General features: G+C 39.3%; 1 protein-coding gene across 3 annotated transcripts; it reads left to right on the top strand.

Moving 5' to 3' along the window:
* Positions 1-390: 390 nt before the first annotated feature.
* On the top strand, positions 391-27,891 carry Cd200r4 (CD200 receptor 4). 3 transcript variants are annotated; one of them, XM_006522128.3, is made up of 7 exons: positions 391-585; positions 9,469-9,700; positions 20,816-20,878; positions 21,599-21,913; positions 22,025-22,273; positions 26,687-26,801; positions 27,166-27,875. In XM_006522128.3, exons 2-7 carry the CDS (start codon positions 9,637-9,639, stop codon positions 27,170-27,172), a joined length of 813 nt encoding a protein of 270 aa, XP_006522191.1. In that variant the 5' UTR covers positions 391-585; positions 9,469-9,636; the 3' UTR covers positions 27,173-27,875. The 3 variants fall into 3 exon arrangements, with proteins under 3 accessions (XP_006522191.1, XP_011244197.1, NP_997127.1); XM_011245895.3 differs by having other exon boundaries at positions 413-585; positions 19,040-20,878; NM_207244.2 differs by lacking the exon at positions 391-585 and having other exon boundaries at positions 27,166-27,891.

Consider the following 27,891-nt stretch of genomic DNA (forward strand, 5'->3'; position numbering starts at 1 on the left):
TTTACTGTGAGTTTTCTGCCAGTGCTCCTAATGACTCCCCTTCAGAGTCACAGAGAAGGACTGGGAAAGCTGGGGAATGGATCTAGACATACAAACGAGAATTCCAGCACAAGACATACCTTATGAGAAATAAGATGTCATGAGAAATTGGCAAAGTTTTTTTTTGTCAATTCCCTCTCTATATAGCTAATGTATTAAAAAATCAACAATATTGCTCAAGTCAGAGTTTAGGAAACAGCTGTGGTAGAGGTTGAAGCCAGATGTCTTTCTCCAGAGTCTAAGCCCTTTAATTCAGGTTCACTAATTATCCTTAGTTTCTATTCATTAGCTTTCTTGCTTTTTAAAAACTTAAGGTAGAAACAATTTTCTGTCCTTGTTTTTGACACCTCATGTGGTCACACCCTTTGAGGGCTGGACAGCATTGCAGTATATGTGAATAGCACATGAAAGCCAAATATGTAGCTCTAGACCACAGGAGGAAATTGCAGTACTGAGTGAAGTCACAAGATCTGACTGCAAAGAGCACACATAGCCAGAAAGATCTGCTCTGCTCGTCATTGGTTTGGAGCAAGAGTCTGATGACGGGTAAGTAGACTGGCATTTACGGATCCAGTTATTGAAAGTTCTTCACTCACTGAATTATCTCTTCCAAAATTCAAACTGACTTAGAATTTTCATTTGCTCTTCTTTCTAATTATTTCAGACCCACTTTCATGTTTCTCTTCTCCTGATGTTGCACTGAGATTGCCCTCAGAACAATCCTCCTCTCACTTTGTCTCCTATTAGATTCCTAAATAGATTCATTAAAGAATTGGAGTGTGGTATATAATGCAGTGAATGCCTTCAGTTGACTTATGCCCTTTCTATAGGAATTAAATTTATTCCTTTAGAAAAATGGCAATCCTATCCACTTACAGCTTTGCATTTATTTCTAAATACTCAGAGGCACACACAGTCATTTCCATTTAATGCTAGTAATGGATTTTTCTTCTATGGTCTCCAGCTTGCTATTATCCTTGAGAATTAACTTTCATAACTCTATTTCTAAAACCAAAATAGTTTTTTTATTGTTTTTCCTTTAAATCATTATAATCATGTACTATTTTAGGGTGACTTTTTACCTCTTCTCTTATTTTCAATTATAGCTTTGACTTATCTCTGGTGGACTGATATAGTAGATTTGTAGACTTATAGTTGTAGTGCTTAATATATGTTTATGTGTGTGTGTTGTGTGTATGTGGAGAGATCTAGAGAGTGCTTTGGGAAGTCTGTTGTGAATTTCAGGCCTTAATACTGATATAGTAACAAGAGGGCGTTATAAATTGCGATGCTTACATATGAAGAGGCATAGAGTCATGAGGTTGCTTGTGAGCTGAGGAGTAAAGACAGTGGGAGTCAACGTGAGCAGAGCAGAGGGCCTGAGGAGCTTTAGGTTGAGGGCTCCCCCTGATGACCTCACAGAGCCATTCTCTTTGATATAAACACAAGGCTTCTTTTAGCATTCATTGAGAAATAGGATTTTTCTACCTATTGTACATATTACTTTAGCTTACAAAACTGAAATGTTTTCCGGGTTCTTCTTTGGGGGTAGCAAGTTTCTCGTTGGTTTTACTTTTTCTTTCTTTTTCTTACTGACTTTCAAGATACTTTCATTTTCATCTTGGCTGGATTTAGTATCTCCCGGAGATTGAGGTATCTCTAAGGGCTTTCCTAGCTTAGTTGATAAGAAAGACCCATACTGACTGATTAGACAGATGGCATCACAGCATTGGTGGAATTAAAGAGACATGCACAAGCAAGTAGCCTGCTGGCATTTTCCCTTCCTCCCCTTCCTCACCCATTTTGGCCTGATGTGCTTGGTGGTGGGTTTGTATCATGGAGAATCTTCACACCATGGTGGAGCAGGAAGAAGTGGGAGGCAGAACATGGGTCTACTTACACCCTTCAAAGACCTGGTCCTTCTGGGCTGGTTCTCCTAGTAGACTTTTGTTACTAAAAGCCCTTAGACTCCAAAATGGTTCCACCAGCGGATGTATAAAACATCCAAAACATGAGCTTGTTGATGATGTTTTAGATTTAAGGCACAGCACTCCCTTAAACTGTCATGTGCTACTTTGCAAACAGGAGACTCTGTTAGATAATTATAACGAGAACTTGTTTTTACTGTAGAAATATTTACCAGTGGTCCTTTAGGTTTTTAAGTTTCTTATTTTTTTTAAAATTTATTTATTTATTTTTAAACTTATTCAGTTTACATCTTACTTACTATCCCCCTCCCAGTAACTCCCTCCCACAATCTTTCCCCATCCCCTCACTTCTCATCTGAGTGGGTGGGGCTCCCTGGCCCTCCAAGTCTCTGCAAGGCTAGATGCTTCATCTTCCACTGAGGTCAGAAAGGCAGCCTAGCTAGAAGAATATAATCCACTTATAGGCAACAGCTTTTGGGACAGCCCCGTACAGGACCCACATGAAGACCGAGCTGCACATCTGCTATGTAGGTGTGGGGAGGCCTAGGTGCAGCCTGTGTTTGTTCTGTGTTTGGTGGGTCAGACTCTGAAATTTTGTTATTCTTAAATGACATTTTATTTTTTTGTGAAAATGAGACATGTTTTTTACATGAACTTCAAGCAATACATAAAAACCCAAATGCCTTAATTTTTATTGGTCAAATACATTGTTAGTATTTGCTGAATGCTTTTCTGTGAATATCGTATATATTCATACAGGTATATATCTTGCATTGAAAAAAGAAGTTAAAAATCCTTTCACTGAACCTGGAGAGATAGCTCAGTGCTTATGTGTACTAGTTGTTTTGTCAGAGGACCTGAGATCTGTTCCCAGCACCCACTAATAGCTGCACATGATAAAGAGATTTTTCATCTCAAATTCAGAAATGACTTTAGTTTCTTGTTCTACTTTAAAACATAGACATAATTAAAGACTAATAATAGCTCACAACTGTCTGTAACCCAGTTCCTGGAGATCTAACACCTCTCTAGTTTTGTTTTGTTTTGTTTTTTGAGACAGGGTTTCTCTGTGTAGCCCTGGCTGTCCTGGAACTCACTCTATAGACCAGGCTGGCCTCGAACTCAGAAATCTGCCTGCCTCTGCCTCCCGAGTGCTGGGATTAAAGGTGTTTGCCACCACGCCCGGCCTTCCTCTCTAGTCTTTAGAGGCACTGTACGTATGTGTGGTGCAAAAACATACATGCAGACAAAACACACAGATACACATAATATAAAAAGTTTCATCTAAAAATTTGATTTTAAATAAAAATATCACTTTAATTATGTCTATGTTTTAAAGTAGAACAAGAAACTAAAGTCACTTCTGAATTTGAGATGAAAAATCTCTTTATCATGTGCAGCCCTGAGTGGACAGTAGTATGAATTAAAGACTTTGAATTACAATCAACTCTCAGGGTAGGATTTGTCCACTATAACAAATGTCCCACACTAGTGGTGTTATGGAGTATCCTGGTTATTTTCTCTGTGAAAGCAGGAACTCAATGATGAGACCCACATAGTTATACAGAAATTTATTTAGCAAAGCACAGCAAGCACTTCAAAAGAGGTTAGGATGGGTTGTCCCAGAGACAGTGGGCGTAGAAGCATCCTGAGTTGCATGCTTTGAGCTTTAAAGAAGTTTTATTAATATTTATGAGGTGAGTGGCATATTCATTGGATATGATGTACCACAACCGTGATGTACCAGATGGATGTACCTTTCAGACATTTATTAACATTGTCCTCTAGAAAAAGCTACAAAGGGAGAAGTGTCAAAACCACAATATAAGATCATACATTGATGAAGCAGAAGTCTTTGGAATATTCAGATATTTTGTTAGTACACATGAGTAGCAAAGTGCCCTGGAGCCTTAGTTTGTGAATCAATGGAAATGATCCATCTGTAGTTTCAAGTTAGTTTATTCTGGCTGTCAAGAGACACAGATAGGAAAATATGGGTGTAATATTTTTAGTACTGCATATCTAACTTGTTGAAACAGCTTAAGGCGTCATGATTGATCTTGTACCTCAGGGCTGTCTGTTGAGGAATTTGCTACCTTGTGTTATGAGATTCTGTCATTTAAAAAATTGTTCTTCTATCATTACACTGAGGCTGAGGTTTTATTATAAATTGCCAGGCTGTCTAGATAAAGCTGAGGCTTGGGCTGTCTTATGTGATCTGTTTCTCTCAGCTCCACCAATCACATCTGTGTCTCCATGAATAGTTGGAAATGTGGATGATGGGGGAGTCTATGCTTGTGCAGAGGGCAGAGGTATTAGAAATGCTTTGTGCTTTTCAGTTCAGTTTACTATGAACTTAAAACTGAAATATAATTGCTTTCTCTCCCCTCTAATGAACGTCATTTTAGCAGAAATTTTCTGTCCTACCACAAAATGCAAAATATTTGACAAATTTAAAAGAACCATGGTAAACAAAAGAAGATATCTGCATAAAACACCTATTTTAATGTGTCTGGAGTACTTCCCTCCATATTTTCTTAAGACTTATTAAAACATTTTAAGTATATGTATGCATGTGCGTTTGTGTGGGTAAATGTGCACATGAATGCAATTGCATATAGAGGCTGGAAGAGGGCGTCAGATCACCTGAAGCTGGAGATATGGGATGTTGTGAGCTGGCTGATGGGTGCCGGGAACTGAACTCAGGTCTTCTGCACGAGCAGTGCCTGCTGTTACTTGCTGACTCATCTGTCAGGTCCTATAGAATTTTTTTTTAAATTAACTTTATTACACTGTAAAATGCTAAAGGAATTCTTTAAAACAGAAAAAAATAAGGTTGTGAACTATATTAAAAAACTGTCATTTTACCATGTACCATTACAAAGGTACATTTGTAAAACTATGTTTCACCTCTACACTGTGACCTCATTTGATCTCATTTCTTTAAAGATAATAAGTTATTTTATTACTTTATGTATATGTGTATTTAGTCGGCATGTATGCATGTGCACATGTTTGTATCTACCTAATCTATAGAGGCTGTCGATCCTTTGGCACTGGAGTTGCAGATGGTTGAAAGCCATCCGATGTGGGTGCTGGGAATTGAACTCCAGAACTCTGTGAAAGCGCTACATTCTCTTAAATGTTGAAATACCACGTTTTTCCTATTTATTTATTTATTTATTTATTTTGGTTGTTGTTGTTTTAGATCTGTACACTTTGTTATAGACCTTCAGGTAGGATAAAGTAAATCCCATCACTGTTCACTTTGGTTCACAGTGTCTGTTTCTTTTGTGATGCTCTTTATTATAATTTGGTGAGATCAGACAAAGCAGAGTCACCAGAACTAGTGCTCAGTCTGAGTGACAGGAACAAAATAGGCCCAGCCCTCAGGAACAAACCAAATCCTGACTGATTATCAGCACTCTTTGGAGGTGTCAATAGGTTAAACATTATTTTTGTCAAATGTCAGGAAGACATAGCACCTGTGAGTCTTTGAGTAAATTTGTATGTGGATCAGAGGAGAAATGAACAGAGAGATCAAGAGATCTCACAGTGCGAAATGATTATATGCTTTACATGTGTGTGTGTGGTCTTTTTGCTCATGCAGTTAATGCTATTACACGAAATGGTTTATATTGTGGTGTAAATACCTGTGATAACATCAGCGCAAACAGGAAATCCATGTGGGTAAGTAGGTAAATGTTGAGGCCCTATAGAGAAGCAGGTGAGAAAGGACTAAAGGGCTGTCCAGAGCCGTGGGGAATGGTGAACCTGGTTAGCTGGCTGTGAAGGAGGGCAGAGACCAGAGAACCTGACGTGTTCCAGAAGACCAAGAAGAAGTTAGTAAGGGCACCTGTGGTCAACTTGAAAATGAGCAGGTTTTCTGTGTAGGAGATAGTTTATCTATCTTCAATATAAAGAAGCAGAGTTTAGCTTCTGAGGTCAGCAGGGCTTCAGGGGTTGGAGGAAAATGCAAATTGTTGTCAGAAACTGTAGTATAGAAATGACCCTAAACCATTTCAAAGCAAGGTTACTGGGTCATATCAGCAAAAAATGGTAGATTCAAAAGCTCCAGAGCTCTGCTCTTCCACCCAGGCAATAACCAAGCCACTTCTGCTGTACATTTTCAGAACACTGAGACTCAGTATGGACAAGGAGAGGAGAGCTGCTGAACTTCAGAAAGGGAAGGGTTGGCATCTTAACTCACTTGCCTACCACCCACTTCCTAGCTGGCTAGTGACCCCTGCACTGGAAACAAGCTCAACAGCCTTTTCCATGAAGAACTGACTTTCAACTATCAGAAAAATGCAAATCCAAACAAATTTGAGGGTCCATTTTATCCCAGCCAGAATAGCTGTGATCAAATAAACTGTAGGACCATGAAAGGCAGCCTGGTTCCTGGATGAGCAAAGGCTAGAAACCAAGGTGACCCTTGAGGAACTGCAGGTGACTCTCCTGGTTCCAGGACCCTTGGCTTCTGTCATGAGGCTGCAGCTCTCTATAGATTTGTGGCCACCAGTCAGTCACGTAGGAGTAGAACCTCAAGCCACTTCACAAGTAGAAGACAGGACCTGTGGTCACAAAGACTCAAGACAGAGCTCCATTTTAATGAGGTAACGAAAGGTCTGGAGGCTTAGCCAATAACTCCCCTTCCCAGACACTCCTCCCTGAAGAAGGCATTTAACCTCAGGCTCACTCTGAGAAATGGAGTATGGTTTTATTCACCCACTTTCCTCCATGACAATAAATGTCTTAAAACCATGGAAAGGAGAAGGAGGAGGAGGATAAGGAGGATGAGGATGAGGATGAGGATGAGGAGGAGGAGGAGGAATTTAAACTCTAGTCAGATACATTATGATATAATGTGCAAATATTTATTTTTAACAATTAAAAAATGAGGAAGACAAAGAAACAGGAAATCATAGCCTATACACAGGAAAGGAAGAAGTATAAAATGTCTCTACAGAAACACAGATATCTTACCTAATCATTGAAGAGATTAATTTAGAGTATGTTCAAATAGAAGAAGGAAACCCCAAGCAGATAAACAAAAGCAGAAGGATGCAATTTCCACCAAAGAAGAAATCAGGTGTGAGAGCAGAACCTAATGGAAACTCTGGAGCTGCAGAGTGCAGTAACTAAGCTAAAAGGCTCGCTAGAGATGCTGCATAGCAGATCTGAATGGGCTAAGGAAGCAGAGAGCATGGCGAGGGACAGGCTTGAGCTGAAGAAAGATGAAAGAATCTGGTTGCTGTGGGAAGTGTCTGGAGAATCCAGATGTACAGTGTTCAGCCAAAAGGAATGGACAGAGAGAAAATGCAGAAAGACATTTGAAGAAAAGAAAACAAAATTCAAGCTTGAGAAAGACATGACTTTTCACACTTGAGCAAATTCAAGAACTCCAAATATTATAAGCACAAATAAATCAACACCATGTTACATGATAACCAAACTGCCCAAAGACAGAGGGACTCTTAGAAGGTATTGCAGAGGGAAGCCCATTACATACAATGTTCTTTTATATAATAAACATGAGCCATGAAGGCAGAAAGGCAGCAAGATGATGAGAGCTGCAAGGAACAAACCATAAACCAGCAGTTCCACACCTAGAAAACATACTCTTACAAATGAAGAAGAAATCAAGACATTTCCAGATAAACACTCCCCACTGACCGTTACTCATACATAAATGAAAAAACAGCAATACTGGTGAAGACAGAATGCATATTCAAGTACCAATAAAAGATAATTATGCAAAGAAACATCAGCAAGTCTATGTTAATTCGGTGCATATGTAAGAAGTTATTAGTGACAATAAGAACATGAACAGAAAAGATAAACTTATGCTGGAGCTGAGGCTTTTGTGACTATTGAAAAAACTAGCTGTTATAAATACATACTATTAAGATGTATCTTCTAATTAAAACATACATATGTATGTTGCCTGCATATACATTATGTATATATCATATACTTACTGGTGCCCACAGAGGCCAAGAGAGTGTCAGATTCCCTGTGACTGGAGTTACAGGTGATTGTGATCTGCTGTGTGGGTTCTGTAAACTGAAACTGAGCCCTCTACAATAGTAGCTAGTGTTCTTAACAGCAGAGCCATCTCTCTAGCCCTATTAATTTAATTTAATTTACAATCTTCAGCATACCCAAAACCCCAAAAGAGAAATGAGAGAGAAAATAACATTAGAAAAAATGAAATAGAAAGTAATTAAAAGAAGTTGAGATGTATGCAACTGATATATAAGACAGAAGGAACACATGAAAAAGCAGCAACAATTCGTTTTTCCTGTCTTAAATCATGCTGTTGATTAAACTTTGTAGCTAAAGTCAGAGGTCAATAGAATGGGGGGGGGCACTAAATGTGTTCCAATTATGTTTTGTGTATAAATGAGTAACTTTAGATCAAAATACAACTTGGTTGCAAATGAAAGAATGGAAATATATATTTATGTAAATAGTAACCTTCCCCAAAGAACTAATTAACTATGGCCTCTATCAGACAGAGTAATGTTTAGGCAAAAAATAAAAATTATGAGGAGACAAAAAAGGATGTTTCATACTGATAAAAGGTGAATATCTCACCTATATGTTGTGATCTTGTAAATATATATATATATATATATATATATATATATATATATATATACACACATATATATTATATGTACATATACACACAAACAGCAATAACAACAACAACAACAGAACAGAACTCCAATGCATGAAGTGACAGTGGGTAGTATTAAAAGGAAGTAATATTAGGTGGATGTTTTGAATCTTTACTTTTTAGTAATGGCTAAAACTACTGGATAAACCATCACCAGGCAAATAGAAGCTTATAGAACACTATAAAACGATTAGCACCAACAGACAGAAACATAATTCCTCCCTAAAAAGCAGAATTCAATTCTCTATTGCACATGTAACAGTTCTCAAAATATCCCATATAGTCATCATAATGATAGTGACAACAGTGATGAACAGATGTCAGCTACCAGTCTCTGTTGATGTTTGACAACAAATAGAGCGATTGAAATTAACAGAGAAACTGATAAGTTACCATATATTCTTTTGTAAGTCCAAAGTAGCATACAGCGATGAACTCCGTAAAGCATTTCATTTATGTGCAGCTCACTAAACAACAAAATGAGCAAATGTTGATAGATGTCAGAGCCATGTTTGCTTCTTGAGAAGCAATACCAAGGAAAGGCATGGCGAGAGCTTTGAGAAACAAAATGGCAGGACCCTGGTTTGGAAATTTGGGAAATGCTTGTCCAAGTTCATTTGTACAGATTCATCAGCTGTATACATAAGGTTTGCTCATTTTCCAGTATACGATTTACCCTTTAAAAATTACTGCCTTAAAATGGAATTGCCATAAACTGTGTCTTAATCTTTTAATACTGTGAGAGAATGAAGGAGTTATGCTTTGGCTTCTTTCTTTATCATTCAGCAAACATCACTGTCTTTTTTTCCTGTGAAGGCTTAGTCATCCAACTGGAGGCAGACTGGAGATGAAGATAAAGATAGAGAAATGAGGAAGAAAGTCACTCCTAAATCGGTGAACTGAGCATAAACAAAGTTGACCAAGCTGGAATCACTGAGTCCACCCAGGGGGCTACGAATTGTGTTTCACTAGGTTCCACTCCAGATGCATGCTCTGGGGAGGATTCCGACTTTGACTTTGCTGATCTTCATCAATATTTTTGTGTCTGGTAAGTCTGACATTCTGAGAACTTTAGGAAATGAAATTGTTAACTTTGGTTAACTTTGGACTATGATAATCCTCCTGTCTCAGCCTCTCCTGATTCCTTGAATTATAGGCATTCACCTTTGTTTCAGGCTAGTAGGACCAATTTAACACTCTACCATTTACTTTTAAGTTGATTGTTAACAAGTTTTCTACAAATATTCCACTGAGGAGACTATTAGTTATTATCATGAATTTGAAGATTAGAGACTGCCTGAAAAATCCTGTACTAGATTTCTGGCTTGCTTCATCTTTACAGTTGACTTGAATTAGAGAGAGAGAGAGAGAGAGAGAGAGAGAGAGAGAGAGAGAGAGAGAGAGAGAGAGAGAGAGAGGGAGAGAGAGGGAGAGAGGGAGAGAGAGAGAGAAAGAGGGAGGGAGGGGGAGGGAGAGAGGGAGAGAGAGAGAGAGAGAGAGAGAGAGAGAGAGGGAGAGAGAGAATATCATCTGATCTATGGTAAAGTGGAGGCACTGAGCTTAGCTGGGAGGGAGCAGTCCTGTGCTGAAAGGGAAAGGGGGATACCATGGTCTGCATGTAGGCCAGTTTGTGCATTGCTGCCAGAGGCCAGAGAGTATGGAGTCTTTCTTAAAGCATTAGAAGTAATGCTTGTGGGAGGAGGGGGAAGCAGAATCTGAAATAACCCTTATAAGAACGGCTAAAGTGCTAGAGCTCTCTGCCTTAGCTCTGTCTCACCAGAACCATAGTTCCTAAGCAGACTGATCAATGTAAAAGCAAACTGACATTTCTTCAAGTACAAAAATACCAGCTATGTTCTTCTTCAAGATGTATAAATTTAGTTTGTCTGAGTTCAAGTTTATCATTAACAACCCATTTTCAACAATTAAGAAAAGCCTGAAAGACCTTTGCATGAAAGTAATTTAACCTCCACTTTCTGTTTTGTTTTAGAAACTATATATGTATTTACTGTGTGTATGTATTTCTGCATGTGTATTTGTATGTGTGTGTGTGAGTGTGTGTGTGAGTGTGTCTATGTGAATGCACCCCTGACACAGCATTTGTGCGTGGGTCAGAAGGCAATTATAGGAGTTGTTATCTTTTTCTATGTGGCCCACAGGGTTCAAAATCAGGTTCTCAGACTTTTCTACATGTGCCTTGGCTGTATTTCCTGCTGAGCCATCTTAATGGCCCCCTAACCTTCTTAAATGTAGATATTTGTTTTGTGATCCAGTACATAATGAACTTTGATAAATGTACCTAGGACACTTGAAAAAAATACCTATCTATTATGTACATTGGAACTGATTTTATAAATGTCTGTTTGGTCATTATAATTAATACCATTATTACTATATTCTGTTTATACTGATTTTTAGTGTTCTGATTGCTCTATTCATTTTTGAGGAAGCCGAGTTTAAATTCCCATCAATGATCATGAAACAGTCAACATGTCTCTTTAATTTAGTTGAATTTTGCTTCATGTAGTTTGAAGCTTCATTACTAGGTATATATTTAATCACAGCAATTAACATTGTAGAATTTTTAAAATTACTAGTGATATATTTTGTTTTTCTCTTAATGAAACTCTAGTTTCTTTCTTGCTCTTTCCTCTCTTCTCCTTCCTTCCACTCTCCCCTGGTCTATGCAGGTAATATTTTTGTCTCAATATTTTTTTCCCCAACTGTTTACTTTCTGGATTTTATTTTATTTTATTTTTTAAAATTTTTTAAATATATTTTTTATTATGTATTTTCCTCAATTACATTTCCAACGCTATCCCAAAAGTCCCCCATACCCTCCCCCCCACTCCCCTACACACCCATTCCCAATTTTTGGCCCTGGCGTTCCCCTGTACTGGGGCATATAAAGTTTGCGTGTCCAATGGGCCTCTCTTTCCAGTGATGGCCGACTAGGCCATCTTTTGATACATATGCAGCTAGAGTCAAGAGCTCCGGGGTACTGGTTAGTTCATAATGTTGTTGCACCTACATGGTTGCAGATCTCTTTAGCTCCTTGCTTACTTTCTCTAGCTCCTCCACTGGGGGCCCTGTGATCCATCCAATAGCTGAATGTGAGCATCCACTTCTGTGTTTGCTAGGACCCTGCCTAGTCTCACAAGAGACAGCTATATCAGGGTCCTTTCAGCCAAAGGTTGCTAGTGTATGCAATGGTGTCATCGTTTGGAGGCTAATTATGGGATGGATTCCTGGATATGGCAGTCTCTAGATGGTCCATCCTTTTGTCTCAGCTCCAAACTTTGTCTCTGTAACTCCTTCCATGGGTGATTGTTTCCAATTTTATGAAGGGGCAAAGTGTCCACACTTTGGTCTTCGTTCTTCTTCAGTTTCATGTGTTTTACAAATTGTCTCTTATATCTCGGGTATACTAAGTTTCTGGGCTAATATCCACTTATCAATGAGTACACATCATTTGAGTTCTTTTGTGATTGTGTTACCTCACTCAGGATGATGCCCTCCAGGTCCAACCATTTGCCTAGGAATTTCGTAAATTCATTCTTTTTAATAGCTGAGTAGTACTCCATTGTGTAAATGTACCACATTTTTTTGTATCCATTCCTCTTTTGAGGAGCATCTGGGTTCTTTCCAGCTTCTGGCTATTATAAATAAGGCTGCTATGAACATAGTGGAGCATGTGTCCTTCTTACCGGTTGGGACATCTTCTGGATATATGCCCAGGAGAGGTATTGCGGGATCCTCTGGTAGTACTATGTCCAATTTTCTGAGGAACCGCCAGACTGATTTCCAGAGTGGTTGTACAAGCTTGAAATCCCACCAACAATGGAGGAATGTTCCTCTTTCTCCACATCCTTGCCAGCATCTGCTGTCACCTGAATTTTTGATCTTAGCCATTCTGATTGGTGTGAGATGGAATCTCAGGGTTGTTTTGATTTGCATTTCTCTGATGATTAAGGATGTTGAACATTTTTTCAGGTGTTTCTCAGCCTTTCAGTATTCCTCGGGTGAGAATTCTTTGTTTAGCTCTGAGCCCCATCTTTTAAGGGGGTTATTTGATTTTCTGGAGTCCACCCTCTTGAGTTCTTTATATATATTGGATATTAGTCCCCTATCTGATTTAAGATAGGTAAAGATCCTTTCCCAATCTGTTGGTGGTCTTTTTGTCTTATTGACGGTGTCTTTTGCCTTGCAGAAGCTTTGCAGCTTCATGAGGTCCCATTTGTCAATCCTCGATCTTACAGCACAAGTCATTGCTGTTCTATTCAGGAATTTTTTCCCTGTGCCCATATCTTTGAGACTTTCCCCCACTTTCTCCTCTATAAGTTTCAGTGTCTCTGGTTTTATGTGAAGTTCCTTGATCCACTTAGATTTGACCTTAGTACAAGGAGAGAGGAATGGGTCGATTCGCATTCTTCTACATGATAACCACCAGTTGTGTGGCTGTCTTCCTTTTGGTTTGTTTAGGGATTACTTTCTTGCTTTTTCTAGGGCGTGATTTCCGTCCTTGTATTGGTTGTTTTCTGTTATTATTCTTTGAAGGGCTGTATTAGTGGAAAGATAATGTGTGAATTTGGTTTTGTCGTGGAATACTTTGGTTTCTCCATCTATGTTAATTGAGAGTTTGGCTGGGTATAGTAGCCCGGGCTGGCATTTGTGTTCTCTTAGTGTCTGTATAACATCTGTCCAGGCTCTTCTGGCTTTCATAGTCTCTGGTGAAAAGTCTGGTGTAATACTGATAGGCCTGCCTTTATATGTTACTTGACCTTTCTCCCTTACTGCTTTTAATATTCTCTCTTTATTTAGTGCATTTGTTGTTCTGATTATTATGTGTCAGGAGGAATTTCTTTTCTGGTCCAGTCTATTTGGATTTCTGTAGGCTTCTTGTATGTTCATGGGCATGTCATTCTTTAGGCTTGGGAAGTTTTCTTCTATAATTTTGTTGAAGATATTTGCTGGCCCTTTAAGTTGAAAATCTTCATTCTCATCAACTCCTATTATCTGTAGATTTGGTCTTCTCATTGTGTCCTGGATTTCCTGGATGTTTTGAGTTAGGATCTTTTTGCATTTTGTATTTTCTTTGATTGTTGTGCTGATGTTCTCTATGGAATCTTCTGCACCCGAGATTCTCTCTTCCATCTCTTGTATTCTGTTGCTGACGCTCGCTCGATGGTTCCAGATTTCTTTTGTAGGGTTTCTATCCCCAGCATTGCCTCACTTTGGGTTTTCTTTTTTGTGTCTACTTCCCTTTTTATGTCTTGGATGTTTTTTTTTTTCAATTCCATCACCTGTTTGGTCGTGTTTTCCTGCAATTCTTTAAGGAATTTTTGTGTTTCCTCTTTAAGGTCTTCTACCTGTTTATCTTTGTTCTTCTGTATTTCTTTAAGTGAGTTATTAAAGTCCTTCTTGATGTCCTCTACCATCATCATGAGATATGCTTTTAAATCCGGGTCTAGCTTTTCGGGTGTGTTGGGGTGCCCAGGACTAGATGGGGTGGGAGTGCTGCCTTCTGATGATGGTGAGTGGTCTTGATTTCTGTTAGTAGGATTCTTACGTTTGCCTTTTGCCATTTGGTAATCTCTGAAGCTAGTTGTTATAGTTGTCTCTGGTTAGAGCTTGTTCCTCAGGTGACTCTGTAAGCCTCTATCAGCAGACCTGGGAGACTTGCTCTCTCCTTAGCTTCAGTGGTCAGAGTATTCTCTTCGGGCAAGCTCTCTTCTTGCCCAGAAGTTGCCCACATATCTGGTGTTCGAACCTGCTTCCTGGCAGAGGTTGTGTTCCACTCACCAGAGGCCTTAAGATCCTGTGGAGGGTCCTGTGAGGATCTTGGGCGTGTCCAGAAACTCTGCGTGTAAGGAACCCCGGTGCTGGAGGGGATCCGGAAGGGACTTGTGCCCCTGATCAGGCCGGGTTATCTGTTTCCCTAGTTAATGCAGTTTGAGGTCCCGCGTGATTGGATTGGAGCAGAGGCTGTGTTCCACTCACCAGAGTTCTTAGGATCCCGAGGGGGATTCTGTGTGGGTCCTTGGGGGTGTCTGGAGACTCTGAGGGCAAGGCACCCCGGTGCTGGAGTAGACCGGAAGGGAGTTGTGCCTCTCAATATTTTTTGATGTTATTATGTGGTATCTTACGTTATCACTAGTAATGACCTGTGGAACACAGTCCAAAGAATGACACATGGTGACATATGTCTAGGAGAACTGTGAGAGAGGGTCCAGGAAGAAATGCAGGGGGTTTGTACCTTAAGCACATTTTGTCCCCTGGATCATTCGTGGATGTGATTTTGTTCCTCCTTGTGTTAAACATTTACATTGCATTTATAAGTCATGTTTAATCTTGTTGAATGTCAGAACACAGCTATAGAACCACATCTGGTGAAAGGATCTGCCGAGTGTTGCCATCAGTGTGCTCTGAATCTGGATTCAGCCATCTGTCTTGCTTTTAAAGATATCGATAGTGTGTGCCAGGCAATTTTCTTTAAATTGGTCTGCTCTAAAAAAGTTCCTTAAAGAGCTGCTTTTTATTTTGTGATTACTGGTATTTATTTACATGCTTTTCTTTTCTTTTTTACAATTCAATTTATTTTACTTATTTACGTTACATCCTGCTCACCAGTTTTGAAAACTAGAAAGAGACCTACCACACCAGGATCATCAATATTGGGTTTTGGTTGTCATTCCTTTAGAGTCATTAATCTTTACCATGTGTCTGCTGGTCATTTGAGTACCATTATTCTTGTAAAGTATTTAGTCAAATAATCTTTCTAGTTTTCAAAACTGTTTTTTTTTTTAAACATGACTGAATAGTTTTCTGAGAGTTCTTTGTTGGTGACTGTTAGAGTTTGTCAAATGCTTCGTTAGCATCTCCTGATAATGACTTTCCCCTTTAGCCTTTTGGTGTGATGGGTCTGTGAATGTGGAACCAGCCTTGCATCCTGGAGACTAATCCCATTGGTTGTATTGTATGATTCTGTTTTATAAACTCTTGAACTTGATTGGCTAAATTTTGGTAAACTTCTAATCCTTGGGCCTCTAACCACTGATTTCTGGAATTACATGTATAAGTTACCATGTCCAGTTTATTGCAGGGCTTGGAATTGAACTCAGGCCTTTTGTGAATGCTAGGCAAGCACTCCATCTACATCCTTGACACCGATGGCTTTTTTTTCAAGCACTGAGTGATAGTGCTATTTCCAAATATAACATAATGTATGTAGCTATTTATTTATTAAAGAATCTCTTGTTGCTTTCTAAATTTTGGCTAATACGATGGAAGCTAATTCACATTCTTTTTAAAAATGTTCTTTGTGGTTAATTGTGAGTTTCATATAATGCACCCCAGTGCCCTCACTTTTCTGTCTCCTCAGGTTCACCCATTGTCCTAGCACCTTCCCCTTCCAAAATTAAACACACCACCACCACCACCACCACCACCACCAGCACTACTATAACCACCAGCAGCAGCAAAACAAAGCAGCCCATTTTGGATGAAATAAATAAATAAATATCTCATTTTGGAAGCTCTAGTATGTCACACAGTGTGTCCCACAGTATATCCCTCCGTCTACACATCTTCACTTGCAAATATTCATTGCAATGAGTCATTGGTCTGGGTTGAGATCTCTGGCTTCTGTGACACCATCAATACGGGATCCTCTTCAGAACTCTTCCTGGTTATGCAGTTTTTTCCCTGTGTCATGGAGATTGTGCAGCATTAGAACAGCAGGACTGGCCCTATCAGGCATCCCAACTGTTTGTAGATGATATAGATTTGGAGTGGGCTATTTCAGAGTGCTGGATCTGGGCCTGGATGGTAACTGAACTGGTCAGCCCACCGGGTCTCCCTTATCCAAATCACCAGGGGACTGTCTACAGCCTTACTCTAGCTAGGTCACCCATTGCTGCCATCAGCAGGAGGCAGGGTCATCTCTCCTGCTCTCATACCCTCAGGGTCATCGTATTCTCCCCCAGGCCTCCAGAGCCAGCTCCACTACTGCCCAGTCAATTGCCCACTCTCCCAAGTGCTGCAGAAGGTGAGGGGCTGGGCCAGCTCTTCTTTCACACCCTCAGGGCTGGCTCACCTGTGCCTTCACTATCAAGGCCAGCTCTACGGTGTTACCCAGGTGAATTGCAGGGTCAACTCTCTCAAATGCTGCTGCAAGTGTCAGGGATATCTCACCTGCTCTCATGACAGAGGGGTCAGCTCTTTTGACTGTCTCTGGAAACAAGGAATGAGAGGGCAAAGACACCCCCCAGCCCCCAAGGCCACCTCATGTCAGAGGAATGATGGGGCCAGCTCTCCTGCACTCTCACTCTCAGAGTTGGCTCATTTGCACCACAACCAACAGGGCCAGCTCAATTATGCTGCCCAGACAATATGAAAGGCCTGTTATCCCAAGTGCTGTAGCTGGTAAGGGCCAGTGCAAGATCTCCTGAGCTCATGACCCTGTGGGCAGCCTTCCTGACTGCTGGAGGAGGCAAGGGGCAGAGGTGGAGAGCACCACTTCTGTACCAATGACACTCCATGGCAGACAAGTGGTAGGGTCAGCTCTCCTCCCACAGTCATGCTGCCAGGACCATCTCCACTGGGTTGCTTGGGTGAGGTGCAGGGTCTGCTTTCCCCCAAGTGCTGTTTAGGCCAGCTCTAAACAGCTGCATTTCAGAGCAATGCAGCCAGTGAGGGGCAGAGTCACTTGTGCACAGTCCCTGGACATCCATATGGTCCCTAGTGGTTGCCTAGAGCAGGGACATCCCAGTGTTCTCTAGTAGTAATACGAGCCATGTACATTGATATGTACTCCTAACTCAGTCCTGCTGCATAGCCACAGAATCAGCCATGGCCCTTAGTGGCAGCTTAGGCTGAGATCTCACCCTGGTCTCAGGTAGCAAGGCTGGCCACTCACAACAGGCTGCTCAACTCCATGCTCAAGTTTTCAGTTCCATCTCTCTTCATGATGCTCAGGTAGATCCCCTCCTCTTTCTTCTCTGTCTGACCACCACATTGTGATGGCTCCCAATGCAGGCTGGCAGACCCCTGGGTGACATAATCCATCCATGCTGGCTGGTATGCCAGCAAGCAGGTGGCATCCATGGTCTACTTGTGCTGTGTGCTGGAAGGCAGGTCTGTGGGTGGCACGGTCTTCCACAGGTCTGTCTGTCTTCTTCCTCCTGTGCTGTGAAGCTTGAATTTGTATGGATTTGATTTTTATGAATGCTAGACATAAGACAGCATTAGCCACCAAGCCAGGCATTAACCTGGAATGAACAAAGGACTGCCATCTGCTCTGCCCCTGACTGATAGAAGAACAACACTGCCATGAAGGTGTCTCTTTGCCCATTGTGGCTGTGTGTGGGTGGGGGCAAGGGATTAATTTACATTCTTCTCAGCAATGTGTGAGGGCACCCTTTTCTATATCCTTATTTACATATATTGTGATTGTTATACTTTTCTTTATATTTAATTAAAATTTTTATTTGATTAAAATGTTATTACACTATTTCTCCTTACCTTCACTACCTTCAGCCTGTAATTGTTTTCTGAGTAATGTGATATTTAATCTCACTATATTTTAATTTGCATTTCTCTGATGGCTAGTAATACACAGTTTTTATGTGTTCATTGTTCATTTGTACTCATTTTTGAGAACTGTGTACTTATTTCATTAACTAATTTGTTAATTTGACTATTTGATTTTTTGTTACTTTATTGAATCTTTTGTATATTCTGTCTATTTGTCTGTTATCAAATATATAGTTAGTAAAGACTTCTCTCCCATATGGTAGGCTGTCTTTTAACTCAGTTGTTTCCTTAGCTGTACAGAAACTTCTTAACTTAATGAAATCTCTTGACAATTGTTGGCCTTATATCCTGAGTGACTACCACATTTGTATATTGATATATCTTGAATGAATATTTCCTAAGTTACCAAGTCTTGTTTACTGCTATACCTTGAGTGTTTCTTTCACTTTTACCTCTAATAGCATCAGGAGGTTTAGGTCTCATATTAATGTCTTTGGTCCATTTGGAATTTATTCCTATATGAATGAGAGATAGGAATCTCTTCTCATTCATCTACATATGGGCATCCAATTTTCACAGCATGATTTGTTAAGGTTACCTTCCTCCAATGCATATATTTTAGCATCTTTGTTAAAAATCAGGTGGTTCATCTCCACAAAATAATGGTCAGGCTCTATTGCTGAAGACAAAACCTATGTACCTCATGGAGTATGGAGAAGTTGGGCTGCTGCTTACCTAGACACTTCATCCCTACTGACTATTGTTCATGGTACTGGAAGGTACTCTACATACTACCATAGGAAAAAGGTAACATTTCTAAATGGGATTTCTCCATCAAATCCCTCTTTCGAAGGCTCGGGGAAGGCTGCTGAAGAGAGGACAGGAAAATATTAAGAGCCAGTGGGGATGGAAGATACCAAGGAAATAAGGCCTTCTAGGCACAGGTTTAAGCCAGATGGAGTCCCAGTCACCACTGGACAGGAAAACGGGACAGAGGCCCAACTCTAACCCAGAAGCTATCTCCAATTGATAACTGCTCACAAAGGAAAGGAGTCTCAATGAGTATGTAACTACACTTAAGGACAGGTAACATGCTATCAATAGATGCTCAACACAAAATGGGATCAATGATATTTTGGGGGGCATTTTGTGCCATAATGCTTTGTGTGGGCATTTTGTCCCTTACAGGTCTACATTACACTTTCTGGTTTGTTGTTTTTATGGGATTTCTGTGCATGAGAATGTGTTTCTGTGGGTCTATATGTGTTCCTTGTGGTTTTTTTCTTTCCTTTGCCCCCCATTTGTTTTTAATTTATCTTATTTTACTATTATTTTTTAGATGTCTGCTATTTGTTTTCTAATGAAAGGAATCAAGAGAGGATATGGATTTGGGCAGGCATGGAGGACTAGGAGGAGTTAGAGAAGGCAAACCACAATTATAGCCTATTTTATGAAGGAATCTATTTTCAATTAAAATCAAGCCTCCATAACCTTGTGGTTTATAATGCACCCTCTATTCCGAAGAAAGGAAAGAAAGAAGAAATGTCTTCCTCCATCATCAGCCCCTACTCTTCCCCTCACCCTTCCCAGTCCACCGTAATCCCACTTCTGCTTTCAGGTCTTGGGTTCACTTTGTTTCACATGCAATACCATGGGTCACTCACCTTGCTCTACTGGGCTTATTCTGCTTAATAGCATGTCTTCTGACTCCATCCTCTTTCCAGCTATCACAGATTTTTGTTGTTGTTTTATCTTTTTATTTTCTTAATTGAAGATTTTCTGTACCTTTGTTGTCTCTTCTGATATTTAGCATAGGTGTTCTTTTGTTTGTGTTTGAAATATACATTTATAATTAGTCCAATTTTAGTATGAAAAGCACAAAAGCACTTCATAGTTGTGTAGGTACCTCAGGATAACAAACAATTCTATCTTTTCTTTCCTGTGTCTTTAATTGTTGCCTGGGAAGCATAGAACTATTACAGGTCAATGTTTCAGAACCTGATAATTATGATTTTTTTCTTATAAAGCAGTGTATGTAGTCCAGGTTGGTCCAAAATTAAAGATATGGCCAGCAGCTCTGACATCATAATTCTCCTGTCTCGCCTCCCTGTGCAACCATGCCTGGCTTTGGATAATTATAACTGTGAACGATTTTGCAGAACTCAAGGAAGTAAAGGAAAGAGGAAAGGGCGCTCATCATTCTCCTACCCTGCTCGGCTTCATTTCTGCTGTTTAGTCACAAGGTAGAGCAGCTGGAAGGTAGCGAGAGGATGAACCCTTTGTGATTCTGTTTCTATAGTTTTTGGACAATGGCTCTGTTTCTTCATCTGCGGGAAGTGTTCATTATTGGTCCAAATAACTTTGCTTAGGGGATTAGATCTGGAGAATGGAGTTTAATGAAGTCAGCTTATGTCGTATGTCTACACTGGACCTGGTAAGGGGCTTGAAGAAGTAAGGCATGGCTACTGTAAACTATTTGGCAAAATAAAGTTACTCATGAATGGGAAACGACTGATTAGTATCTTACAAATGTAATTTTGAAGATGTTGACATATCAGTGATGATAAAATTTGAATTCCTGCTTACAATCATTTAAATATTTAAGCACTTGTATTTAAATACTTTCTAGGGTCAAGTTGTACTGATGAGAATCAAACAATACAGAATGACAGTTCATCTTCTCTGACACAAGGTAACATTCTTGCTTATTATGTGGGAATGGAGAGTTGACCTTGCTTAGAAACAGTAACTAATGCCTTGGCTACTGGACAGATTTAGGAGGAGTAGCAGAGTCTGGTGATGTAGTGTTATGGTGTGAGGGACCCTGAACCCTTGCCTCTAAACTTTTACCACCTCAGAGTGAGTGATGAAAAGACTGTGGTAGGTCTGTGTTAAGAATTTCTTTCTTGGATTAGTTGAGCTTTATTTGGATTTGACTTGTGAGGACTTGAGTTCCCCAAAGAGACAAGTGATATTGAAATCAGGAAGTAGAGATGTTAATGCAGTGTTTATCATAAGCATGGTTTATTCCCATCAAGTTCTGCTCCTGTTAAAGTGATGACATGGCTGACTTTAGTCACAAGTGATTGTGACAGATAAGTTTGTCGAGTTATCACCACTTAGCACACTTGTATCCATCAGGGATGATTTATGTCAGTGTCCAAGCAATGTGAGGATTTATGGTGCAAGATGTGCGTAGCCCACATGCTCGAACCTTTACTTTAGAAGATGAATAACATATTTAATTCTGATAGTTTGAACATACAGAAATAAAGAAATGTGAGACAAATCTACTATTGCTGTAATACTTCCATTAGTCAAGCATTGTTCTAGTGTAACTTCATATAAGTTACTGTGGATAGACCTAACTCACAAGGTTTCTTTTTCTCGTCCTTTCTCTCTGTGTATCCAGTTAACACTACAATGTCTGTACAGATGGATAAAAAGGCTCTGCTCTGCTGCTTTTCTAGTCCACTGATAAATGCAGTATTAATCACATGGATAATAAAACACAGACACCTGCCTTCCTGCACAATAGCATACAACCTAGATAAAAAGACCAATGAAACCAGCTGCTTGGGCAGGAACATCACCTGGGCCTCCACACCTGACCACAGTCCTGAACTTCAGATCAGTGCAGTGGCCCTCCAGCATGAGGGGACTTACACATGTGAGATAGTAACACCTGAAGGGAATTTAGAAAAAGTCTATGACCTCCAAGTGCTGGGTAAGTGACAATGTCACATATTGTGCTATTTCACATTACCAATTTTAGTTAGAAAAAATGTCCTTGTGATTGTGACAAGACTGAAGCTCTATTTCCTTCCCATCTCTCCAGTGCCCCCTGAGGTAACCTACTTTCCAGGGAAAAACAGAACTGCAGTCTGTGAGGCAATGGCAGGCAAGCCTGCTGCACAGATCTCTTGGACTCCAGATGGGGACTGTGTCACTAAGAGTGAGTCACACAGCAATGGCACTGTGACTGTCAGGAGCACGTGCCACTGGGAGCAGAACAATGTGTCTGTTGTGTCCTGCTTAGTCTCTCATTCGACTGGTAATCAGTCTCTGTCCATAGAACTGAGTCAAGGTGAGTACTTTTGTAAAAAGAAGGAATAATTGATATTTACCTTATTCTTCCATGAAAGATAAAGGTTTTACCTTCATTCTTTGTGTGACAAATAGAGTAGACAAATCTGTTTAGGGGAAGAAGGAGTAAATTCAGGACAAAGAATGAAGCAGAAAACATGAAGCTGTTTTCTAGCTCAGCAGACTCCTGCTAACCTGTGTCACCTGGACAGCGGTGGTGCTGCCCATACTGTGTTGGCCTCTAAGGTGGCTCTAAGCTCTGTGAAGTTGAGAGTTAACTAGGAAAAGAAACCCACTTCAGCACTTATAACAAGTTTTTGTTATCACTTGCACTTCTTATCAACTAGCTATAAATTTTGGATGTTTCCATAATTCACTTATCAGGTTCAATGATTTTCTAAAATGGTTCATAAAACTGAAGAAGACACCTTGTTTACTATGCTGGTTTAATATAAAGACTCCAACACAGAGATAGATAAATTGAAGAGATTCTTAGGACCCTTTATGGAGGAAGGAGTATAGAGCGTCATACCATCTGAAAGATTTTTGTGCTCCCAGTTCCTTCATGTTATCTACATACAGAAGCTCCTCAAACTGTACCATTTAGGATTTATATTAAGATTTTGTTATGTAGTTTTGAGGGCAAATCCTTGATCATTGGTGATTAACTCAATCTCCAGCCATTCTTTCTTCACACAAGATTAAGTGGGAATGATTGTGTTAGTATAGAGTCCCAAGTACTAACTCTCTAATTACAATTTAGCCTTTCTGGGACTACCCCCACCATGAAGATCTCTAAGAGCTCCTAGACACCAGTCATTGGCATGCTAAAGATTTTTTATTTTGTTGGCAATTCTTTTAGGAGCTATGTTTCAGTAGATGGAAAACAAAGGCCATATATAATTTTCTTTTTAAAATTTTTTTTTGTATTTTTTGATATATTGTCTCTATACATAGATAGTCTTGGCTGTCTTACAACTTGGAAATAGGTTCTGATGATCATAGATCTGATATCCATATTTCCCTTTTAATGTTCCAAAGAGGATTCAGGTTAATTCATTCTCAGATGTCTTTTTAAGTTGCTCCTTTCCCCCAAAAAGTCCTCTTCTACTAACCTGTTTCATCTAGTAGGCCACCATGCAATATCCTAAACCCACTTCTCCCCGACTCGCAGCAAGTGTTGTGTAACCATTCTGATTCTTCAGATGTTTTAGAGCATTTCATCCTCACTTAGCACCATTTGATGGCTTGTAAATCATTTAAAACCACACTGACAACAAAATGTCACTGGACAGGGCATCAGATCCAATTTCAAGTTGTATTATGCAGGCAAAACAGCAAAATCAGAATGATAACATTACAGATACAAACAATATCGATCAATGCAACAGGATTGAGGGCCCAGATAAAAATCCATGTACCTGTAGTCACCCAATTTTTCATTATATTCTGAAAATATTCACTGAAGAATACATAGCATCTGAAAAGATAGTGTTGGGGAACTGGATATTAACATGTAGAAGAATGAAACTTGAGTCTTCTCTTTGCATGGAAATAAATTCCAAATGGATTAAAGATCTCAGTGTTAGATCTGTAACTCTAAGCTTCCACAAGAAAGAGCCCCAAATATACTGAGTACACTGTAGAGAATATGCTCAGGTAAAAACTTTTGAATAGGACTCTGGTTGCTCAGGAAATAAGATAAAAACTCAGGAAGTGGGACTACATGATATTATAAAGTTTCTATACTGCAAAGGAAAACTGTTAAGTGACTGAAGAGGCAGCCTATAGATTGGGGAAAAATCTTTACTATCTACAGATCTGACAGAGGATTAATATTTAGAATATACATGGCATTACAAAAGCCTAAACAACAAAATTGAAAAATGAGCAATGGAACTGAATAGAGGGTTCTCAGAAGAAATTCAAATGGATAATAAATAATTTAAAAACTGTGTGCCATCCTCAACCATTAAGGTAGTGCAAATTAAAACTACTTTGAGATTTTTAACCTTAATCCATGCAGAATGGCTAATATTAAGAAAATAAAAGCCAGTGGATGTCGGGGGCAGGGAACCTTCCTGTTCTACTTGTAGAAGAGCAATTGGTGCAGCTGCTGTGGAGAGCAATGTGGCTGTTCCTCAGAAAATGAGAAATAGATGTGTTGTATGATGACCTAGATCTTGTGTCCATCTGTATTCATAGATGCTCTAGTCCTAATAACTAGAACATGGACACAGCTAAGATGTCCATGAATAATAAGATGCCCATGGGTCCACTAATGGTCTGAAAATTGTAAAGCTTGCTAATTACCTCTGCTTGGATTTAAAGCCACCTGGTACACTACGTGTGTCCAGGATGGGCAGCTCACTCTCTATTATTCTACAAAATGGACACATAATAAAACCACCTCCTCAATTTGCATCACTGTTTCCATGTTAGTGCAACTCATATCTCTTTAGAGAAAGTTTCTTTTTTCAGTGAAATGTAGTTAAAGCAATAACTCTCAACTGGTTAAGGAAGACAAAAGCAGAAATATTGTAAAAGTCACCAATCAGGGAAGATCAGAGAAACAAAGCATTTGGACATGACAGGATCTCTGAATTCACAAGCTCATAGCAATGGAGTTTTCTGTATAGGATGCAAATAAGACCAAACCAGTCAATATTCCAACATAGAACAGAATGGGGCTCAAGAGTCCCTGTTCTTCAAACCTAGGAGCTATGGAGTTTCCTGTATAGGATGCAAACAAGACCAAGCCAGTCAATATTCCAACATAGAATGGAATGGGGCTCAAGAGTCCCTGCTCTTCAAACCTAGGAGCTATGGACAGCTAATAGTTTCTTGAGGAGAGTGAGTCAGTTATCTCTAAGGGTATTGCTCCTGGTAGGCTCCAACCCAGAAGCATATAGACAACATAACCTGAAGCCAGTGGGCTATTAAAAGGCAGACACAAGTTTTGTGGGTTAACAAAGTGGCGTATGGATTTGGAAGGAGTTATAGGAGGAGTTAGATGTGAATATGATCATAATACTTTGTGTGGAATTCTTACTTTTTTTAATGAAAAGGAAATTATTCCTTCCAAAAGAACAGAACTTTTTGTATAAAAGATGTCATAGAGACACACTTCAGACAGAGAACTTAGAGGGTCTTAGCTAATTTCACCTGAAAACATCTTTCCAAAGGAGTAACTTTCATAGTCAGCAAAGAGGCTGTGCAAGCTGAACAAGTGGGAAGCAACAGGTAGTATTACCTAGCTGATAAGCTTATGAACCATAGCAATGACCAGCAAGCTTGATGCCTAAAGTGTGTTAGTGGCAATCATATCTTGGCAGCAACCAATAGTTGTCCAATTATGTCTAAGGCTCACTTAAGAGTAGGAAAATCATGACTGGTAGTGGAGATCTAGCTAATAACTCAGTGTGTTAGTGAAGGCACTGATAACAGAGGAATCTGCCACAGCCCTCCTCAGATCTACCATATTGCCTATCTAAATTTTAAATACCCTATATTCACCAATAAGCATAGCTCTTAACAGTTACCAAAGAAGTTTCTATTTGCAATAGAAAACATCACAAAATGCCACAAATGGTCAAAATGCAGAGAACACAGATCATAGGATGTTTAGCCCCCATGGATACATTCACAGCACAATTCCTACATTTAATGCTCAGGGAATATTGTAGAATAGGGGACAGAAACAGGGTAAGAGCTAGAAAAACAGGAAATCTGTGGGAAGATTGCATATTCTAGAAATGTAGGTGAAACTTCACTCATGAAACCTCAATAACATGACTGCCTAAACAGGACCTGGACAATAGAGATGCAAACACGGAAGGGGGAAATCTCACTTAGGCCTCACCCTTAGACAAAGAACTGTAGGTAACTGAGGGTGTCAAGAGTGGGAAAAGCAGTCTTCTCTCAGGGATGGCCCCCTATTGTCATTTTCATATCTTGTATGAATATGCAACAGTAACAATTTAAAAAGGTGAAGCTAGGAGTTTGAGAGGGAGCACTGGTCAGTGGTAAGACCTGGGGGAGGGTAGAGGTGGGAAGAGGAATGGATGAAATGATGTAATTATATTTTCATTAAAATACAATAAAATTTGCATGGGAAATTTTGTCCATTTTTACTTATTTATCTGTATGTTTTAACAAAATTTAGTATGCATTTCTTCACTTTGAAATATTTGCTAATGTCTATCAAGCACAAAAACTAAACTTGATTCCTAAACTTGATCCTGAAATAATGGTATGAGCTGTATCTGAATTACACTTCATGAGGTTTTCTGATTTTAATACTCTCTAAAACTTTAGGACTATTTAAAATGATTTTAAAGCTGTTTGCCTCTAATTTCTTGCATAAAGCTATTATACAACTGATCTGATATTTTACACTTGCCTGTCTTTAAAGGTACAATGACCACCCCCCGTTCCTTGCTGACCATTCTCTATGTGAAAATGGCCCTTTTGGTGATTATTCTTCTTAACGTAGGATTTGCTTTCTTCCAGAAGAGAAATTTTGCCAGGTAGGAACTGGAAACTAAAATGTTAAAATTCATTAGAAAAAAGGCATTGTTATATTCACAGTGTACTGGGAAAATATATGATGTGACCCTGGCATAGGTGTTCCCTCAGTCCTTCCTCTGCATCAAGCCTGTGTGAGCAAAGAATCCCAGGCACAGGTGCTCAGGGCTCTGTGAAAAATTCTGCCTTGCTATAGTTCTGACCTAGGAGGGACCTACCCTGGGCCAATCAATGGGGAGTCTGTTGCAGAAATGAAGTTGCTGAAACATTATATTTGTTTAGTAGTTTCTTCATTTTTGTGAGATTCTGTTTATTCTGGCTTAATTGTAACACTTGTAATTTCTTTTTGTTTTTGTGTATTTCTAGAACATGAATATCCAGATTTCTGGAAGTCCATTAGTCTGAGGACACAATACAACAAAACAGCCATTTGCAATCAACTTTCTCATTGCAATCCAGCTTACCTGTCCCTGCTGTCTTCATGTTTGTTAGACACTCATCTTAAAATTATTAACCCAGAAGAGGTTACATTTTCTTCGATTGTGTTTGAATGTGCCTTTCTTAATATTCTTATACTTGTATTTTTATATTCTTACTTTCACATTTATACTCTCCATTTTTAATTAACCAGTTGGGAGATATGTCTAGCAGTTATAATTTTGACTCTATTATTTAATGGAACTGGATTCATATCTTTGTCATGTTTACAAGAGAGACAGAGAGGAAGCATTTGTAATGACAGTATTTTCAACTCTTTGTATTGCTTCAAAAATTCTGACATGTCATGCACAATAGTTTTATGGATATTATGAATTGTGTATATTTAACATTCTATTCTGATGTACTTATCAAAGAGCAGCTGTCTTTGAACTATATATGTAGGTGGGAATACTTGGAGTACTTTACATGCTAAAAGGATGGTAATGGGATGATATTACTTGTCCCTCCATTTTTCTTTGGATGGAAATATTGGGAATGCATGTATTGATAATATTTGGCATATATTTTTAATTGTTAAATATAAGTCTGTTCCTTTTATATCAGGAAAACTATTAAAAATAGATTCATTCATCTTATTTTGTTTGTTTGTTA

The sequence above is a fragment of the Mus musculus genome, chromosome 16 (genome assembly GCF_000001635.26).
Source record: "Mus musculus strain C57BL/6J chromosome 16, GRCm38.p6 C57BL/6J".
NCBI classification, from domain to species: Eukaryota; Metazoa; Chordata; class Mammalia; order Rodentia; family Muridae; genus Mus; species Mus musculus.